General features: G+C 35.6%; 1 protein-coding gene across 5 annotated transcripts; it reads right to left on the reverse strand.

Annotated features, from left to right (window-relative positions):
* Positions 1-895: 895 nt before the first annotated feature.
* On the reverse strand, positions 896-19726 carry LOC11411021 (paired amphipathic helix protein Sin3-like 3). Of its 5 annotated transcripts, none has more exons than XM_024773484.2 (25): positions 19570-19723; positions 19239-19284; positions 19051-19126; positions 18146-18295; positions 17857-18043; positions 17498-17596; positions 17214-17378; positions 16800-17127; positions 16268-16404; positions 15390-15465; positions 15260-15289; positions 14860-15119; positions 14593-14747; positions 14272-14399; positions 13899-14153; positions 7833-8495; positions 7238-7308; positions 5182-5805; positions 4964-5064; positions 4728-4866; positions 3334-3492; positions 2266-2423; positions 2050-2155; positions 1674-1854; positions 896-1337 (listed from the first exon to the last, which is right to left on the reverse strand). In XM_024773484.2, exons 3-24 carry the CDS (start codon positions 19122-19124, stop codon positions 1699-1701), a joined length of 4221 nt encoding a protein of 1406 aa, XP_024629252.1. In that variant the 5' UTR covers positions 19125-19126; positions 19239-19284; positions 19570-19723; the 3' UTR covers positions 896-1337; positions 1674-1698. The 5 variants fall into 5 exon arrangements, with proteins under 5 accessions (XP_024629252.1, XP_024629253.1, XP_013445904.1 ...); XM_024773485.2 differs by lacking the exon at positions 19239-19284 and adding an exon at positions 19285-19321 and having other exon boundaries at positions 19570-19721; XM_013590450.3 differs by having other exon boundaries at positions 15260-15286; positions 19239-19321; positions 19570-19721.
* Between the last annotated feature and the right edge of the window lie 1866 nt (positions 19727-21592).

The following is a 21592-nucleotide window of genomic DNA, read 5'->3' on the forward strand; positions in this document are numbered from 1 at the left end:
TTAAATAAAAGGGCATTTTTGTAACTCACTAGGTTTTATCCCATTGGATTTTCCTGATAAGATTTTTAACGAGGCAGTTCACACTCAAAAGGATATAGTACTCTTTTTCCTTCACTAGTTTTTTTCCCCCACTGGTTTTTATTTTAGTAAGGTCTTAATGAGACATATCCTCAATGGACATTCAAGGGGGGGTGTTATAAATATTAATAGTGGATGTTCAAATAGCAAATAGGTTTATGGGCCATACTAATAGGTTATTGGGCTTAGTTCATAAGCTACTCTATTTCCCTATAAATAGAAAAGCTTATGAACTAAGCCCAATAACCTATTAGTATGGCCTATAAACCTATTTGCTATTTGGACATCCACTATTAATATTTATAACAATTTATTGTTCAAAAAAAAAAAATTATAACAATTTATTTGTTTTACTTAGATTTTCCCAATCAAACCACTTAAATGTGCAGGTTTTCTAGCAAACTTTGGTTCAATAAACGATATCAAGATGACGATTTGGAATCACTCTGAGGGTGCTTGAGTATGATGCCTTAAGAATACTGTATCCGCAATACTAGTCACTTCTTGTTTTTATTTTATTTTTCTAGCTTTTGCAATTGTATACAAAAAACCACTTAAATTTGGATGGTCAGTACTCAAGATTTTTCTTCAACTGAAAATGAATCTGATCCATAACCAAACCATAAATTTAGATTCCACACCCAGTTTCATAATTTGACAAAGGAAATAAAAAAAGGCTGCAAAGCCAATGGAAGACCACTTTGCAACCCTGAAAATGAAATCTAATTGCACCATGTCAGATACCCTTCTACCTTTCCCAAATGACATGCAATATATAGAAGAACGTGCATTATTTAGGATGTCAAAAAAATAAACATAGATAAATTTAGATTTCTTCCCATAAAACAGTTATTATTTGGGACCAAGATGCACAGTATAAGTGAATGTGGAGGCCAATTGCAGCCGCCGAATATTTCACAATTTGAATAATAATCTCAATAAGTTGGTAACGAGCTAAAAAGAGAAATAAAACTTATTAAGACAGCAAAAATGTTGATGAATGGAAAGAAAATGTTCCCTAGTGTACATATTACCTCTATTTACATCATGATATAACTCATCAGTCACCATGTCACAATATTATACAATCTTCTGAGCCTCATCATCTCCCTTTCTGTATCCCTTACTTGGTGTCTAGGATTGAAGATGTGAAGAGCACATGAAAGTAAGTTATCTCAGAAAAACATCACATTCTCCATTTCTAGGATGCGATGTCATCGCCATCTGGTGCCGCTACCACTGATGCATGACCAAAATTACTGAGAACAAGAAAACTGCAATTAATAGCAATTTGGCACTGATGATAGGAAAAACATTAAGCTTTGATAAGGAAATAAATTCAATTCGGCAACTGAAGGGGAGTCACATGTTCAAGTTTCATGCGATTACGAAGTCAGACTGTCTACAGTTGACACACAAAAGCTAAGGCTCTAATATTGTTAGATTAACATTTTGGCTCTACGACTAACTTCAAATTTGTGCATAAATAAACTCCAAAAGCTAAGGGGTATTAATTGTTCAAGCCTAATAAGAACTTATTTTTTCCTATATCTCTAATGTGGGATCTCAAGAAGCAATGAAGGAAAATCACATACCATATGCGTCTCAAATTGGATACCATCATTTGATGGAAAATAATTTGTAGAACCGCTGTACTCTGCTTGAACAAGTGTTTGAAGACATTGTCGGCCCACAATATGAATTATTCTGATGCAAACTTCCCCTTTTCCTTTTTGTTCGAATCAAAGAGTCTTCGGTATCTAAAACGTATGAAACCTACCAACATGCAATGTGTTCAAAGGAGAAAACAAAGAACAAGAGTTCAGAAACACAGTCGGAAGATGCATGAAACTGTAATCAAAATGCATGGCATTACCGAAAAAGGGCAAAAAGAAAAATACTAAAATTTGGTGATTCCGGAACAGATGGCATATAATTTTTTACAATATGCAGAAGTAAATGATTACATACCTTGGATGAACCGCAAGCAATTTTACACTCCAAACCATTGATAACTTGTATTCCATCCATAACCTGGCTTGAAAGTTCATCACTCCTGGCACATTTTAGTTTATTCCTGCATAAAATAAATGAACCTAATGTAAATACAAAGGTAGGTAAATGAATTGTTCGAATTAAAGTGACTACAAATGAAATGGCACCAATAATTCTCCCACTTGCAAATACCTTTTTAAGAAAATTCCTGACTTCTCCTTACTGTCGGGGACAACAGATAGGAAATCATTGTGCAAATAGGTTGAAAAATTAGGATCTATTGACACAGCAGTCACTTCTGGCTTATCATGTCCATAGTCCATCAACTGAATAGACAATCGGGTAGGTGACTGCAAGGAGTTATTAAATAAAACTGTTATAGATCATATAAAATTAACCTTTGACATTGCAGGCATATCTGTGAGTAATTCTTAAGCCAAGGGCGGTGGTTAGGTTAAACTCTTCCAGAAGTAGTGAGTGGTGAGTGGTGAGTCCAGAATTCAAACCTTTGACGTTGCAGGTAATGTTTTTCTGGAATATCAATCCACTGCAACCATCCACTATTATGTATATAATGTTGGTGAACATTGTGTAAGGACCCACATGCACGTGGATAACCAGCCAAAGCAATTTGCTGAAGCAAATTGTCACACAAAGTCTCATGCATATATTATAGGTTGCATTTTTCTTTCAAATAGTAAGCCTATGGTATAGCTCGGTGCAGAAGCATAGCTTGCTAAGTTTGAAAGCATGACATTCATACACAGGTTTCACACTTTTGTTAGATGACTTTGGTGTGAAAGGATTGCATAGCTTTGCAACTTTCACGGTTCACTACATCTATAAATAGAGGTGCATTTGAAGGAAGAAGCATCAGAAGCAAAAACACAACAACACAAGTGAGTGAATTACATCAATAGAGAGTAAGAGAAAAACTCAGTGTGAGAATTTTAGAGAAAATTCTTGGGTGTAATTGGGTTGTGGGTAGTGAGAGTTTGTGAGTGTTTGTAAACACATATTTCCCTTTTTATTAAAGAGATCTGCAGCAGTCCGGAGAGTAGGCCGAACTTCGTTAACAATTTTGTGTCTTATTATTCCGCATTTATTTCACTTCCACTTAATCTGACTATGGGGAAATTGTGCCTAGTTTCCTAACATATAAAGCTATCCATTTAAGATTTCATTCAAATCCACAGCACCAAAAATAAAATAAAATCAAAAGCTGATCCAAGTAGAGAAGTGGAACACATAAAAACTTACACATTCAATACGATATATGTTCTCATCATGAAGAAGAACACGGGCATTTTCATGATAAACTACATCAAAAAAGCTTCCAGATTTTCTTGATTGTTCATATGCATATAGTTGAAGAAGTTTGTTATCCATCTCATCAGTGCCACTGGCAACAGCTTGAAGCTGAAACAAAGAATGGTGTATAAAGGCACGTGAAAAACGGAAAGTAAAAAACAAGAGAAAAACTGAATCTCATCAATTGAATGAAAAAAGTATAAGCATGTTGTGATTATATAAGCTAAGCATAATAAATCACAATCAAGGAAAACAGGACGGAAAAAAACATGTCCTAATAAACAGATGCTAAGATATACACATGAAAACAATATTTTATTAGAAACTAGATTATGAATGTTGCCCGTACCCCATAACAGGAGCATGAGGTCCATTAGAAACAATAATATGTTGCTAATGAGACATCGTGGAGTAAGATGAGAAGTGTGAGGAACACACATTCATAGATCGCTAGCATAGGAGACAAATATCCACATATCCTCCGTCTCAGAACATTTGTCAACGATGAAATAGCAGGACATTTGTCAAGCGACATAGCTTAAGAATGAAACCGACAATTTCTTGCTTGTGAGGACAGGAAAAAACCATTGGAACAGCCAAAAAACAGTCGACAATGGGGCAAGACAACCCTAATAAAATCAAACAAGGGCTGGGACGCAGCAATGGCGACACCACAAACAAAAGAGCTTTGCAAAGAAATGCCTAGAACACATCAAACATGGGATCCCCACAATGGAATTGGCCCCAACCAAACCAGCAAGGACAGACGAGATGACCGGTTTCAGCAGCGCTGAAAATTGGGGAGATAAGGGTGGAACGTGGAACCCACAAGCTGACAAGGGCAGAACTGAAAAACTGCATGTGAGAGCACGTGACAAATCAGAAAGGCCCAAGGTTTTGGGTTGTGCCAGATCGGCAGCGACAGCATATAGTGGAGACAGCAATGACAAATGGCTTCGGCAGATGGCTGTGATTGCGAGAAAAAAGAAAGCAGAGAACGGACTTAAGGTGCAAGGCAGCAATGAAGGCTGCCTAGTATGGCTGGAAAGAAGGCAGTTAAGATGGCTGCAACGAAGGCAGCTAGGTTTTTGCTTGTTTTGGTGCGGAAGCGGAGCCTCCCAGATCGAGAGCTCTAATACCAAGTAGAAAACAAGAGCAAAACGGAATTCCGTTAATTGAATGAAAAAGTGAAAGCACTAATGTGATTATATAGGCTAAGCCAACTTAATCAAGAAAAACAGGAAAAAATCTGCCTTAAAATTATCGATACTAAAATATACACCGAATATTATCCAAAACAAGGGTCAATTTACATACTTACAAAAATAATTCATGCAGATTACCTGCTTAACAAGTTTATATATCAGCTTGTCTAACGTGAACAAGACATACGACTGAGTTCCAATAATAGCCCGACAGTCATCTTCAAATTTTGAATTATCAGAAGAACCATCCAGTAAACTGTAAAGAGAATTCATGAACCTGCAGCATAAAACCATAAAAGGCGTCATCAGTCTTGTATAGATATTCAAATGTATAGTTTAATATGTAATAACAGTAACATTCCAAAGCATATTACCTGGCATATCGATCAGTGGAACTTGTATCATTTGAAGCTCTCCATTTCTTTTCAGCAGAAGATGAGTTAATCTTTGCCGATCGTATTCTCTCATACAATGTCTGTCAAATTAGCAAAGAAAATGCAAGTTAAAGAATATATTATGAGCTCAGAAACTTCTGGTCAGTCTACAACCACAACCATAAATGTATATAATACATAAACTGACACAATTGTACCTGATGAAGTCTAAACAGCACATAAAAGGAATCATTTCCGTAAAAAATTTGAACATTCTCTTCTTTCCCATGAAACACCGGGCTGACATATTTTACAAGAGGCTTTGCAGTAAGAAGAAAGCGCTCTGAGTATGGCAGCGAGGCTCCATCTCCTTCAACATCATTGGCGTCAGCCATTCCTTCAGCTTCACCTTCACTCTCGACCTTGTTATCATGATCGCCATCCTCTTCATGTTCTTCTCGAGAACATTCCTCACCATCAGCAGACTCAGTACCAGAAACATCACCATTCTCAGATGCATTTTCACTGTCGTCTGATGATCTATGAGGACTTCCGTCACTTTCATCATCATTTTCACCTCCAGCTACCCCACAAATTTGTTCCTCGCGTCTATTTTGGTAGTGTTGACTGGTATTACAATCTTTTCCTTTATGCACTGCCTCCAGACCAGCATTTGCATAAACTGCAAAGTTATCCTCTTCAAAGTCTCCATTAGGAGACAATTCACCCTCTTCTCTTTCACTTTTGAAGTGTCCAACTGATTCTTTGTGACATCTGTGAGCTTTGGTGTCTTCGATGATGGCCCCATTTGTGGACGTATCTGGTCTTGTAGAATCAGCACCCTAGGTAATTATAAAAGAAATCACGACATTATACCATATGGGAAACAATGCAAGCCTGACAAGACACACAATGATGGAAAAAGAGGAAAAAAACGGAGCCCCAAACTCATTTTCATTAAGTTTGAAGTTATTGCTGGTCTTAACTCTTAAATTACATAAGCCCTGCAACAATAACAACAACAACCAAGTACTTTCCTAGTACGTAAGATTCAATTACATGGATCAATCATTCATAGAAAAACCAGTAACATATCTCTCTTAAAGTAAAAAATTATATGCAAGCTAGACTAAAGGGCTGAATATATTACAGTTTGAGTGTTATTGACAACTTCAGCCGCAAGGTGATCATTGTAGTCAGACTAACTTCAGTAGAAAGGAAATGGTGCTCCTGATATTCTTTTGAAAACAGAAGCAACATATGGCTTAATATTCAAGTGATATAATAGGGTGGGTATCTAGGGTAAAAGACTCTTAGCATGTTTCTGACAAGGAAGCAGCAATTTTGACCAGTTTCAGTAGGTCATCTCATTTTTCAGTTATTAGTTTGTTAACCTTCAAACATGGATTTAGAGTCTTTAAATTTACAAATTGCACCTTACTCCAAAATGAAACCAATGATTCTCTTCATGGAGCATGCCACAGAAGAACTCAAAAGTAACAATTTCCCTCCAGCTCTCCATTCTAATACTAGCTTTGAAAGTTTCCAAATCCTACCCACTGACCTAGATCTCTGTGTATTGTTCTTTGCGAACAACCAAAAGGCTCTACATTGCAGGTTAATCCCTCAAGGGCTGTACAGGTCAGCAACCCTCCTTGAGTGCCACTGCCATTTGGAGCCAGCATTGTTCTTGAATCTTCGATTTCACCAAAGGACCTCCTGCCAGAAGCCCAAGACCTCAGCGCCCCCGTTTCAAATATGCAGTTTTGGCAGTGCATACTTTGGGTTGATGAAGAGCAGAGATGTAGTGGTTATTCACGGTGATTTCGACACTGGTTGCTGGTTCAGAGGTGTTCGGTCATAAGTTGAGCAGCACAGGTATGGCAATGTGAAGAATTGTAACCAGGTGAAGGTGGTGCTGTGGTTAGGTTCTTTTGATCAGGAGGAGGCAGGTTCTCCTGTCTGGTGGCTTCAACCTTTTGTAGATCCAAAGGATGGCACCAATGGAGATGAAAAACATGTTTGCAAAACATTTTCCCACTTTTTGTGTATTAATCCTTCTCAAATCATGGCTATTGACTTTTATAACAACATATTTGATGGTATACCTTCAGTCTTCCACCACGAATCATTTCACAACATTATTCACCCTAGACTCAAACCATATGGTATATGCTAATAGTGAATTAAATTAAACCTCTTAAGGTGAATAAGTCTCAAAGGCTTAAACTTGAAAATAGACTAAAATAAGGTGATAAAAGAGTTACGCCATACCTCTGATGAAGGTAAATCAAGCCCTCCCTCTCTATAAACATAACCAGGTCTAGACAGAGTTGCAGCAAGTCCTTACAGGAAAAGAAAAAGATGTATCTCAGAGTGTCCATTCATTAGAGAAACATTTGAAAATCAAAGGAAACACTAATGACCAAGTATTTAAGATAAACAATGAAGTACATGTTGCATTGTGAGGAAAAGATGGACAAAAATATGGCCATGAATTATGTTATGATAACACGATATGTGATAAAAACTAATCTAAAACACCTACTTATATTAAATATTCAAGGAAGACAAGTTTAGTTCAACTAGTATTGTACGCTTCCTATTAAGATATAGCTCCTAATGATAAAGATAACAGTAACAATGCTATTTACTACTTTTTAAATTTTCAAGATAATATATGCTTTCACTCAAAAAAAAACGATAATATATGCTTGAATATTCATTTAATAGATTAAATATTCTGATTTCTTACTATACTTAACATGTTAACTAACAAAACTTTAATAATAATTCTAAAAAGATGTCCATGTACAAAATGTACAGTAAGCATCAAGTATTGTCATCATTCTTTTATCAAGTTCCCAACCTGATGCATTATTTATGTTTGTTCTTCCGTTACTTTGCTCCACTCTAGAGGACATTGAGACATTAGCATTCACCAACTGTTCAATGGAATGATCTTGCTTATTGACTCTTGATACTTCGTCAGGAATGGATGCATTTATATGAACATTACCCTGCAGGGTACTACTTCCCAAAGTTTCAGTTTTAGGCACAGAACGGTCTGATTTGAGACAATCATCCTCTTTAACCCCGCCAACCCCATTTGTTTGCCATTCTTTGCAAGAATTTGATTGTTCAAATGTATTCTTAGGACTCATTACGGTAGCACCAACACCAGGACTACTATCACCCTTGGCAATACTTGCAGTACCAGTTTTTGCAGAATCTTTCTTGGCCTTGACAGCATCTTCTGTGTCTTCGGGAACACGCAGTCGAGAAGGAACACCGAGCATGGGTTCTAAAAATGTTGTCCAAATCTTCATGACTTTATCCAATTGTTCGGTTGAACAAACTTCTCCACATGAATATTTTATGAGTTGATACAGATCTTCCTGAATCTCTGGATCAGGATACTCAAATTCCAAGTTAGGAAGAATAGGCCGTCTATTTCCAGCAGCAATTGCAAGAAGAACATCATCTACTTTTCGTTTCTGCTCGCTAATTTCTTTGATCTCTCCCAATAAGGCTGTAATCCACAGTAAAGGAAAGGAGTTAGGAATCAGAAGAATAAAAAAACTAATACACTGTGATCACCACATATTTGAAATTCCAAGTTCCATGTGCTCAAACAATAACACTTATTTTGCAATGTGTATGCACAATAGCTCTAGAGATCAAGAGTTTTGAATCGATATAATCAAAGATGCATTCCATTGTACAAATTATGTGCACATAGATTCCTTTCAAAGGAAGAAACGCGGGGGAAGGAACTTATGCATTCCATTATAACAAAAAAGGAACTAAATTGGAAGGAAAAAAACCAAATAAACAATGGAATGTTCTGGCTCAAGGCATCCTTCAGCAAAGCAAGCCCAAGACATTTCACAAATAAAGACTATTTTCCTTTATCTATCACCGGTGTCAAGACGGGCACGATAGTACCCGCCTTTCCGCTTTCATTCGATTCATTCAACAACCGCTACTATTTAAAATTAGGGACCGACAAAGGAGAGTTAACAAAGACTTAATAGATTTAATTGTAATTTAGATATATTATTACGCTGCACAAGAAAAAAAAAAGATAAGGGGCCAAAATTGCTCAAAAGACATCACGTGTCTCAAAACAGGGGCCAAAAGATAAGGGTTCAAAAGTGTATATTTTTTAAGATACAGGGCCAAAATTGCTATTTTTTTTTTTTTGCATTTTGCAATGTTTTGTAAAGTTAAGGGGGCTATATTGTTATCATTTTTTGTTAGGGGGCCAAAATCACATTTAAGCCTAATAAAATCATGTATCCCCTTTATTAACAGTATAGATACTTAATGCTTCTGTGTATATGACTACAAGTATAATTTCCTATACAAAGACTACAAGTATAATTTCATATAATTTTCTATTTTAGGTTGGATTAGTAGGATCTTATGATTTGTGCTACAATCCTCTAGTTAGGATCTTTCAACCCTCGCACTTTACGACCCATTCATGTATCATGTAAGATCTATACATAAAGAAAAGTTTTGTAAGTTTTCAGCTAAAAATTTACCGCACCTACTCTTTTAGACATTTATTCAAAAACCATAACCGATAACGAATCATTGCAAATAAACCAAGTACGCGCCCTGACCTAGCCAACACCCAGATCAGGATGAGGAACACATCCTTTTAGCCGGGGGAGGAGAAGTTGAGCAGAACGTGCTCAAAAGAAATCTTTTGAAATTAAGAACGTAGTAACAAACCCGTAAATGTTACAATTAAACAACATGTCGCTAATAAATTTACTGATCCAAGTTCTATGAGAAAATCAATTGGAATCGTAACCACATACAGCAATGCAAAATTAGCTGATTATCATGACAAAGATGAAGGAATTAATGATAATTTCGAGTCAGGGTTTGCTGACGAAGTTTCAGGTTTGGAGGAACTAAAAGAAGAATTCGGAAAGATTAACCGTAGGACCTCAGTGATGAGATTCTGAATAGTGCATAAGATATCATTGAAGAAAGATATGACATGTTTTGAAAAGACTAAATAGTTGTTTTGAGGTTGATTGCTACTCGAGAAACCACAATAATCGCAGTACATGCATAACAAGAAAGATCCAACAAAACTCCGCAACTAAACGATAAAATGATACAAGATGTTCAATCATTATAAAATAATCAAACATATTACAAAGTAACTGGCATCCCAGACATTCTTAATGTGGGATTGAAGTCATATTTGAGGTCTTGAACACATTGTTCATATTAAAAAGTTTGATTTGAGAAAGCACAATTCCAAATTGCACCTCGCCAATCTAATAAGCAAGGCTACACATCTCATCACATCCCTTCAAAACACCATCTCTCTCCTTGATGATCCCAACAATATTAAGATTGAGCACTACAAAGATCATTCACATTCTTCATCTCTTTAACATATGAGGCATCTATGTCCTAACGACCTCTTCAAACCTTTTGATTGTATTGAACTTACCTTCAACTTCCCCTGTTTTGGTCGAAGTATTATGCTTCTCTTCCTTGGTGATTTTCACCTCCTCGTTCTTCTGCAACAGAGATTTTATCTCATCAATAGTAACACCCAACTTTGCCACTTGCTTCTTTAGTCGAGCGGGTTAGTGTTTTTCGTTTATGAGAACTATCGTCTACTCTCCTATCTCAGCACTAAAAACCTCTTCTCGACTTGCAAGAACTATTATCCCTTTTGGTAATGTTTGCGCACTATTTTCATAAGGCCCCATCTTAAAGGAAGTAATGATGGGAGGTACAACAACGCCATCAACTTCCACCTCCTGAGAAATCTCAACATTTGTATCAAGAGATACTAACATTTTAGGAGACTGGTTAGGAAGAGGAGTGGCATCGGTAACATCAACCACAACCTCAAGACTAGGGGTTGGTTGCCCATCAACCTTGAAAAGCTCAAAGAGCTTGGATAGACACTCCATTGAATCTGAAATATTCAAATGGGAAATATGTCAACCACAAAAATTGAAAGCGGTAACAACTTAAAGATATCTATGTATCGAGCGTTTACGGTGTTCACTTGTCAGACACTTACGAATGTGGAAAGGCTTACTATTATGACCTGGTTCAAAATACTTAAACCAGTTATGAATTTTCCTCATATTAAAAGTCATAAGATTCAAAAATATTCCAAACTATGAGTCATCTCCCATGTTTTATACTACAAATATTTTTGATCCTGGCCAATAATAAATGCTCTTGACAAATAGGTGATGAACAATGACCAAAAGGACCTCTAGAAGCCGAAGTACTCTCCCCACTCTGGATCCGTTGTTTATCGCCCCAACCTTAACTTCAATCCTAAAATATAAATTTAGAAATTGTGGTTGGGCCTAACATAACCCCACAAAACCGGCTTATGAGGTGATGAATGCCTCCGCCTATAAGCACTTGCTCATACTAACTATCATCCAATGTGGGAATCTTTAACACACACCCTCACGCACAACACTATTAGACTTGGCACATGAATATAAATGGTGGGTGGCCCGTTAGGGAAAACCTGATAGCAGGTGGCCCAACGGATCTTAGAGAAGGCTCTGATACCATCTTAGAAATTGTGGATGGACCTAACACAACCCCATAAAACTGGCTTATGATGTGGAGATTGCCCCCACTTATAAACATTTACTCGGGCCATCTCCCAACCAACGTAGGACTCTATAAAAGATACATTCTCCAAAGCCTCAAAGTAAGCAAGACTTACCCTTATTTGTACCATGAACTAAAAAATAAAAACTCCGTGAAGAACTTCTGAAGTCATACACAAAAGAGGTGAGGAAAACCTCCTTCATCAAGTTAGCTATACAAATAAGCATTACAAGGCTTAACCGCTTAGGGTTGGCCTGCTGGTAAAGGCTTGAGACCTAGAAGTCTGCTCCTTTCTAGGTTTTAAGTTTAAATCCCCTTGGTGGCAACAATTCTTGTCTTGGGTCAGTCCATAAGCTTCAAGTGGACCCCATGTTTGTGAACGACGGGATTGGTCTCCCAGATTAGTCGGTCTTTGGGCCAGATATCGAGTTTCCAAAAAACAAAAACAGCATCACAAGGCTTGTATAAGCCCTTGCCTAATACAAATTCTTTATTTTCCCCCATCTCATATAGATTTGAACATACCACAAGAGTCAACAAGTTTCAACAACTCTAAAAGGAAACGTTTCGTCTCAAATTCACAACGAGTACAGAACAACCTATCAACAACTCTAGCTTTCGCTCAAGAATATGAATCATACGCTCAACTGCACTGAAAAACTCACCCATAACAGAAGTCTCATTCTGAATACAATAACGCGGAAGCGTATACGATAAAGCGGAAGTGTAGGAGAATACCCTTCTGACAACATGACTTCATTTAAAATTGACCGAGAGCAAACCAACCAAGTAGAGCTAGGACCCTCAAGAAAAGAAGCCAACCCCAAGTTTTCTCTAGGGATCAACAATTTCTCCCTCATGACTATGTAAAAATAGGGAATACAAAAAAGAGAAAAGAAAACAATATAGTTGAATGCGAAGAAGCTATTAATCAAAAGAAGCACAAGCTTCAAAAGACTCGCACAATGACACCCAAGAAAAAGCAAACACTAACAAAGGGAAACAAACTGACAGAAATTCTAGAGGGATCAAACAGGTAACACTTCCCCTAAAAGTTTACCAACTGTCTACACGACTCCTCATAATAACTGACACTTCACCAGTATTAGCAAAGGAGCAGCGAAAACATCACACGGCCCAATAAGAATAAGAATAACCCATTCACCAAAAAAAAATGATCGTATCCAAACTGAATTCCAATAATGACCTTGAACAATGACAATGCAATGCAAGATGGAATTATACGGGACTTAACTGTCGTAGGAGTGTTTTTTTCTTCTTTTTGTTCTTGTATATGCAGGTCTGGATATGGAACGACAGTTAACTACCGTAGACCAATGGTAGTTAACTGCCGATGGGGGTGTTTTCGTAAGTTTTACGGTGCCTAAGAGCAAATAGAGTAGTCCAAAGAGCAATCTCCTCTTTTTATTATGACATATTTCCTCTATAAAGAGTATTGGTCTATTTGGGTCCACTCATTATAATAGTAGTGCGACTTGATCTTGTTATTATGACATAAGCGTGACCTTTGACTTATGGAACGTAATGGATCTTTTACTTTTTATTACTTTTCTTTTCCAATTACTTTTTAGTGCTTTGGTTTAATATGGCGATATTGGTTTGGGCTGTGTTCTTAATTAACCACATTAAATAAATTAAGAATACTTTATTCCCTAACTAATTTTAAACATTTCTTAACTATATTAAATTGATTAAATCAAATATTTTCTTTCGATTGATGTTAAATAAAATATTTCTTGGCTGCAAATAATTTCCTTATTTCATTATATTTAGTTTATGTAATGTGTGTGTAACTTTTTCATTTTGTTAGGATCTTGCGATCCTACACTTATCTTGCAACGCCCTCTCGGTCCTAGGTAACTTTTGGTAGGATCCTACGATCTTATGCTTTGGGATCTTGCTACCCCCTCCCACACTTCATGCCGCAACCAATGAAGCCATATACGCATTCAGTTACCTGCTTAACTGAATCTCCCGCCAAACAAGATTTAATTAATACATACAGGAGTTACAAGCTCAGATACGAGGTACGCACTCAGTCTACAATTTTCCTTCAAATTGGATCATTGCTCACTCGAGTGCTGGAGGTTCTTGATGTTCCACCACCCCCGCTCCACCCCACCAGATTCTCATTCCTCAACAATATGTTGAAGTTTGTTCTCTCCTCTTGCTCCACCAAGTTCATCGCGGTTTAGTTAAACTTTTTGCGGTCATAGGAAAAACTCCGATTTACTTAAACCGTTAAAAAGAATCAAGAATTGTATTATTGGATGGAAAATTAATATTTTACCTTTAGTGCTCAAGCTTTTTGTATCCTGCTGCTTAAAGTAAAAACTTCGATGATCAAGTGATTTGTGATAATTCTTTGCATATATTTCAGCCCAAACTTTATTAAAATCTTCACGGCATCTTGCCCACTCCTCCTGTTTTTGCTTCAGGCGGGTTAATATCACTGGCAAGGCTAGAGATGCATTCTTTTTCAACACTTCCATCACATCAAGCCCATGGTCACCATATAATCGTTCAATGCACCTAAGATTTAGAGCTAAAACAACACACCAAGAAGATAGTATCAGAACAGAACACAAAATATCAGGAAATTACATCATATTCCATTTATATAATATGATACATTTCATTGATCAATTGAAAAAACATATAACCTGATAAATGCTCCTCAATACGAATTGGAATATCTCCTGGAATTATATCATCATTAACTTTTTCTATGATCTCTTCAACTTTCTTACTTGTTGCATTTATAGACTCTAACAACATATCAAGTTCAAACCTGAAAGTATAAAATAAAATAATATCACAAAAGTATTGGTGATAGAAATCTTATGGAAATAACACCTCTCAAATCAACCATGTGATGTCAAAACTACCAAAAAGTAGAACACTTGGCAACTATGACTGATACAAAATAAATTAAATTAATAGGTATTTTTAAGGGTAAATGAGAATTAATTGTAAGCAATAACCTGTCGTCTTCGCATCTAAACAAGCTCTCTTCATACTGATTTTTGCGCATGTGTTTAAAGGAATAATCCTCACTTCCTGACGTTACAGAAACCCAGTGATCATTCAATACTTTGGCGCCAAGTTCAGTTTTCTGGCTAGCTAATGGTATTGGGTACTGTGTAAGCCAAAATATTATACATATAAAACACAATCAGCAATGAAATGTATGAAATCTCAGATTTCACAGGGACAAGCTAAAAATGAAGAGACAAGCAAAGAACCAATACATTTTTGGGTAGGAGACGGTAGCTGGGAGTACATTGTTCACAGTTAGAAAGGTCCAGTTCATTTATAGGCTTTCCTACATACTTGTCCTTGCTTAGAGACACCTTAGGAATAGAGACATCCTTGTTGGAAATTCCAGTGGATTTGTCTCTTTCTCGGAGTTCCCGGTCCCTTTCTTTCACCCCATCATCCCTGCCCCGATCTCTGTCCTTCTCCTCTACCTTCAGTGGTTTCTGCCCATGTCCTTCATTCCACAAAGATTCTGATGAATAAACAACGTCAGATTTTTTGGACCAGAAGAGAATGCTGGCAAATGTTCATATGAGCCCATGCTACAAAAAAATAAAGGGAAGGGGGTGCATCTATAGAAGATAACAGAAAAGAGAAAACCATATAACTTACTTTTATTCATGACACCAGCAAGGAATCCTTCTACATGAAAGCACTTGATTAGAAAAAATATAAAAGAAATAATAAAAAAGGAAAAGAAAACTAGATTTTGTAGAAAGTGAATAAATAGCTTGAACATTACCATTCTTCTCACATTGTGTCACAAAATCATCAAATCCCTCCATAATATCGGCATATTTTCCCAGTAAATCACCCACCTAAAAGAATAAGCCAAACAGATATTAGCAATTACATAGAGTATATTTCGACAGGGCAAATTTCAAAATGTGAAATGAATGAAAGTCAATGATAATCTGATCCTAAACTGAATAGTGTGAACCTTAGTTATGTTCAACAAAAATAACTTATATCACAATACCATTCAACATTTCCTACACCAAATTCAGTTTTTTCAGTTTCAGGTTTTTGCCATGGGGGACGGCTTGAAGTTGAATGTATTTGGAAAGCTCTGCATCAAACTGTTCAATCAATTGTTCTATTGCAATTTTAATTTATTGTTTTATGGAAACCAGACTAAAATCAACTGTTTTTCCTTCCCATTGTACTCACTCCTATTGTTTAATAGAAAATTGACTTTCATTGATGATGTATGGACTATGGACTTGCACAAAGGTGTATGGTTATATTCTAGGAACACGTGTCCAGATTGAGTTAACGCAAAATGTGTCTGCTGTGTCAAGTTAAAGGTCAAAAGTCAAAGCTAAAATAATGCATAAGGCCAATGGTCTTTTACGATATAAAAAAACCCATTGTTTATTGTTTTGGCTATTTGCCCAGGTATAACTGTTGTAATTGGCTCCTCCCACTGCACTTTTCATTCCAAAATAAATGGCAACTATGTGCAGGGATTTTCTCTGATGCCCGTGATAAGTTCTTCATTTCCGTATTTTACCATAAAAATATTTATCAAAGGAAAGCAAACCAAACTAAATTGCAGGGTACTGATAGAATGTGGAAAAAAAATCCAGAAATTTAGCTTCTAAAAATTTGAAACCATACCAATGCCAGTAGTTCTTGTCGGGTGATTATTTCCCTGCTGTAGATATGCAGGCACTTCAAAAATTCCTGGTAATCATCAGGATTTTTTAACTTCTCCTTGACTTTTTCAAGGAAAGCAAGCACCGGACTGCACAAACCTGAGATGACAAATTTTTAAGGTTCAATATGAATTATAAAAGAAATAGAGTTAAAATTACTATTCAACAAAAAATATAACACCAAAACAAGTCGGAAAATAGATATTTCTTACAAGTAAAACATGGAAAAAAGAAAGAAAAAAACTAGCATTTTTCAATTATAGATAATCCAATCAACAACAGATATGATAGTTTTTCTACCTTTTACCATTATAACTGACAAAAAGTGAAGATGAATATGTGCATTAGATAATAACTTTCCAGGTGTTATTAATGGTTTTCTACATTTTATATTTTCCACTAATTCCTTCGCATGTGAACATGATGAGACTGAAGTGTTAGTGCGGTTAAAATATCATGCATCTTAACTTAAATAATTTTAGTTATTGACATACTTTTCAAAGAACTTTTATCCTCACAAGTGGACGAGTTAGGGAGAAGGTCGAGCTTTTCATCTGCATCATGCAATGGTTCAGCAGTACCAGGGTCCGTAGCTCTATGAACAGACTTTTTCTTGTGGGGTAAACGCTCCAGATTACCATCATTATCATAATCTCTATCATCCCTTTCACGTTCTCTCCTATCTCTTTCTTCTCTACGGTCCTTTTCTCTCTCACGTCTTCTCTGCTCCTTATCAGTCCTCATCACACCTCTGTCAAGTTCTGGATCAGGATGATCAACGCTGAGATCGCGATCAGCATGCAAAGTTGTTGTCTTTTCTCTCTGGCAATGAGAAAAGCAACCGATTATTAGCTTAATGGTCAACTACAAAATAAAAGGGTTATAAGAGCTAAAAGAGAGGCATATACCTTGTCAACATGCATTTGCCTCCCTGTTGTCATTGCAGAGCTCCTATCTCGAAGGAGAGGATTACGAGCAGAAGCAAAATGTGCAGCGGCTGCTCCTGAAGTATCAGGAAGAAAATGAGTAAACTCCTCGAGAAGATCTCCATGGTCTTGGAAGAGAGCAGAAACCTGGAGAATTGCAATATATGATTAAAATGTATGTATCAAGAATCATAACACTTACCAATGGGGAAAAAATAGCTAAACCAAAATTGGAACATGATAACATAGGCAACGATGGAACGGACCTCTTGGTAAACTGCGGTGATAGGCTTGAGTTCCTTTCTATACATATTTAGTATGTCTAAAAAAGTCTTATACACGCGATCGTTGCCTTGAAAACGATTCTGCATAAAAAGAAGCCAATCAGAATGAAAAGTTAAATAGCCGATGCTGAGTTGATCTTTGAATAATGTGTGAGAGCTATGGCCTATGAGCAAGATGGAACACTAGATTGCCGAGGCAATGTCGCTGCCAACATCTTCATAGGCCCACATTTAAATACGCCAGCATTTCAGTCATCCAAGTTCCTGGGGCCAACCTTTGTGTGTGCACATATGTGTTGGAAGAAATAAATAAAGTGCATCAAATTCAACATTGTTTTTACCTTAATCTTGCCCACAAAATTTATAGCCTCTTCAAATTCAACAGGCTTCTTTTGTAGAGGCTGTTCATCATCCGATGGGAGTGTGATTGCATATCCCTTTGGCAAAAAGGTGTTAAATCCCAAAATCAAATCTTTATGCCCTTTAAACAGCTCCTTCACTCTTTCTATGACACCAGCTGTATCAATTCTAAACAAAAGAAAAAATGTGACACCAATCAATTTCTGCTAAGAAAATGAAAATCCACACTACCATGAGGGAAAAAAGAATGAGAATGAAAGATGAATAAACCTTTGGGCCTTGAAATCCTTCATGACTTCCAAAAATTCATCGTATTTCTCCTTGTCATTTTGAAACATTTCTCTTACTGCCTTGAGATATGATAAGGCATCATTTGTGGTTAACTTCTGGCCACCAGTCATCACTTGGGCTTGCCCCGAACTACATTCAACAAATTTTCAAAAAATGCTTAGTCCGTTAAACAAATTAATGACAAAGTACTTAACAAATTATCGATTTCGCGACATTCAAACACTGTTTAGCTAAAGAATGTTGAATGCTTTTTTGGTGTTAGTTTTTTTCCTCCTCTAAATATAGTAAAGGTCTACAGAACCTGCTAGTGCTAGTAAATATATAAAAAAAACTCAAGAAATTAACTTGTCAGTTTCAGCTACACCAAAGAACTTAGAAATACGGATGACTCCATATAGAAACTACAGATAAATCATCAAACAAATAAACATCTTATCTTATCTCACCAAGTCAAACATAAAACAAAAACAAAAATTGAACCTTCACCAGTAGTAGAAACTAGGTCCCTGTTTGTATAAACAACTTATTTTCAGCTTATAGCACGAGCGCTTATAATGATAAGCGCTTATGTATAAGCTATTTCTATAACAAAAGATAAAATAAAGTTAAACTATTTTCGTATAATATGTTTTCATAAGCTATCTTGGAAAACATATGAAAACAAAATATTTCCATAAGTTCTCCCAAACAATCTCACAAAACTTGCGTTTGTAAATAAGTTCAAATAAGTCAATCCAAACAGACCCTAAACCTAAATAACAAATGAGAAAACTAAAAATGCAATCAAAGAGAAAAAAAAAACACAGACACACACAAACGAGAACAATCCATGATGCAAGAAACTAAAGACAAAAAAAAAAAACATGTTTTTTAATGAAACTTACGGTTCTCCTCTAGAAGACAGCACAGGGCGTTTGAGCTGTGAACTCATGTAACCATCATCTCTTGACCTCTTCATCTCTGTCAAAAAAAACCAAACAAACACTAAATCAATGTCTTGAAACTCAAAATCTTAAAAAACTCATGTTACACATTAAGAACAAAAAAGTAACAACCAGAAAACAGATCTAACCTAATGGAATTCACAAAGACATCAAACAGGAGCTAGAATTCCAAACCTGATTACAACACAGATCAACCAAACACAACCAAATCCTAAACAAACATAATAAAAAATAATTAAAAAAAATGGTTTTTTTTTTCTTCAATGTAAAGCAAACTTGATAAAAATTTACAACCCAATAAGAAACGATTCAAATGAAAAAACTTTATAGATTGATTGTGAAGTTTAAACACTTTAGAACCCTTAAGAACAAGTTTTTTTTTTTGGTTGAACAGATAGATATATAAATAAGAAAGTATGAAAAAAAAATGAAAAAAAGAAAAAGAAAAAGAAATTAAACCTTCCCAGAAGAATGAAATTGAAGATTGGAGTAACAAAACAGAACAATGAAGTTTTGTGGCAAAGTTTGTTACTGAGAAGAAACAATATCTTCGAGCGGAGGTAGAAGAAGAAGAAAAGAAAGAATGCAAAGGGTGAAGAGAGTGAACGATGGTGTTTATATATTTGTGTCGTGTGTTCAAAATAAATACGCTTTTTTATTTATTGTAAAAATATAATTATTTTTTTGGTGAACAATATAAATTATTTTTTTTTGTAAAATATGTTTTGATAGATGATGTATAATGAGATAAAATGAAATGAAATAATATCCACGTGAATTTAGCTCAATCGACACATACATTTCGTAAAATATGTAGGGATTGAGTTCGAACATGAGACACTTTATTTATTCACTTTTATATAAAGGTGAATACAAGAAGTTAACTCATATTTTATAAAAACGAGAGTTCAACTCTTCATCTCAACCTGGATACCTCCTTTACGTAAGTCCTAATAAGCTATTGTTTGATGGTGAAGTACAATTGTTAGGATTCGTTAAAATTTAAAGATTATCTTGACTCCAGTTTGCTCCGAGCTCAACTAACATAGACATTTTTCAATAAAAAAATAATGTTATCTTTTTTATCATAAAATTATGGGTCTTATTTTATTTTATTTTGATAAATGGAAGTTATTTTTGTTACTATATATGTTATTTTATTTCATTTAATTTGATTCTATCTTTTATTATTATTTTAATTAATCTTAACAAACTCTCTGTTTTGACTCAATCACCTATGCTCTAGTTTTATTATAGACTAAATTATTTTTTTGGTCCCTTAACTATTTAAGTAGTATCATTTTGGCCCTTTAATTAAAATTTAATTTATTTTGGTCCCTTAACTCCTCTTTGTTACACATTTCGTCCTTTCCGTTAGTTTTAATTTAAAAACGTTGGATTTTCTTCATTTTCTTCTTGAATTTTTTTGGAATTCTTGTTGTTGAAGGTTGATGGAGATGATATGAAAATGAAAATGAGGAAAAGAAGATGAAGAAAACCGAACGTTTTTGAATTAAAACTAATGGAAATGACGAAAATGTGTAACGAAGAGAAGTTAAGGGTACAAAATAAATCAAATTTTAATTAAGAGACCAAAATAAATCAAATTTTAATTAAGAGACCAAACGATACTACCTACCTAAATAGTTAAGGGACAAAAAATGCAATTTAGTCATTTAATAAAATAAAAACGTATACTGAAATCATGGTTGTGTGGTATTATCAACAACAAAAATATTAAGAAATTGGGGGTGTGGTGTAGTAGAAAAGCATATTTTGCGTAAATTTTATTCTTAGTATTTATCTTATCATTTATGGTTAATTTTTTAATCAAATAATTAATAATAACTAGGGTTAATCAATAATTCTAAGAGTGGTAATTTGGGGATTACAAAATATAGAAGGGTAAATAGTCGCGTGGCCCACAAGATAGATTACATGGCACGTTTGCTTGTTACAAATTAGGGGCTGGCTTTTGGGAATTAGGGTTTGTTCAAAGATGTGATCTCATCAAAAAAGTTTTTTTTATTTGGTTTGTACTCCGGACACCTCACTTCTCCACATTTAAAATGTGTGATCTCCAACCACTAAACTACTTGACAAAAAATAAAAATAAATAAATAGGCCATTGTAAAAAGAATTATGTTATTCTCCTAACACGTTTTGCTCATTCCCAACCAAACTTTCGAAAATACCGTGAGTTAACTCATGCTAGTGTTAATCTCTGCGTGAGTTAACTCACGCATGGGTATTTTCATGTTTAACTCATGCGTGATTTAACTCAAGCGTGTGTTATACCCAGCATGAGTTAACTCGGGCAACATGAGTTAACTCATGCAGGGTTATTTTCAAAAATTTGGTTGGGAGCGAGCAACTTTTGTTGGGAGAAAAGCAGAATTCTTGTAAAAAATAAGATGGGCTAGAGGCAAAGCCCAACTGTTTGTCTTCTTGAACCTAGACAAAACAAGGATATATCTTAGAC

This window comes from Medicago truncatula, chromosome 8, assembly GCF_003473485.1.
Source record: "Medicago truncatula cultivar Jemalong A17 chromosome 8, MtrunA17r5.0-ANR, whole genome shotgun sequence".
In the NCBI taxonomy this organism is placed as follows: domain Eukaryota; kingdom Viridiplantae; phylum Streptophyta; class Magnoliopsida; order Fabales; family Fabaceae; genus Medicago; species Medicago truncatula.

Coding starts and splice junctions, on each gene's coding strand:
- LOC11411021 (XM_003628573.4), bottom strand. CDS start 19,124: ATGAAGAGGTCAAGAGATGATGGTTACATGAGTTCACAGCTCAAACGC. Junction 18,296..19,050: donor CTGTCTTCTAGAGGAGAACC/GTAAGTTTCATT, acceptor TGTTGAATGTAG/TTCGGGGCAAGCCCAAGTGA. Junction 7,309..7,832: donor AAACATAAATAATGCATCAG/GTTGGGAACTTG, acceptor TTTTCCTGTAAG/GACTTGCTGCAACTCTGTCT.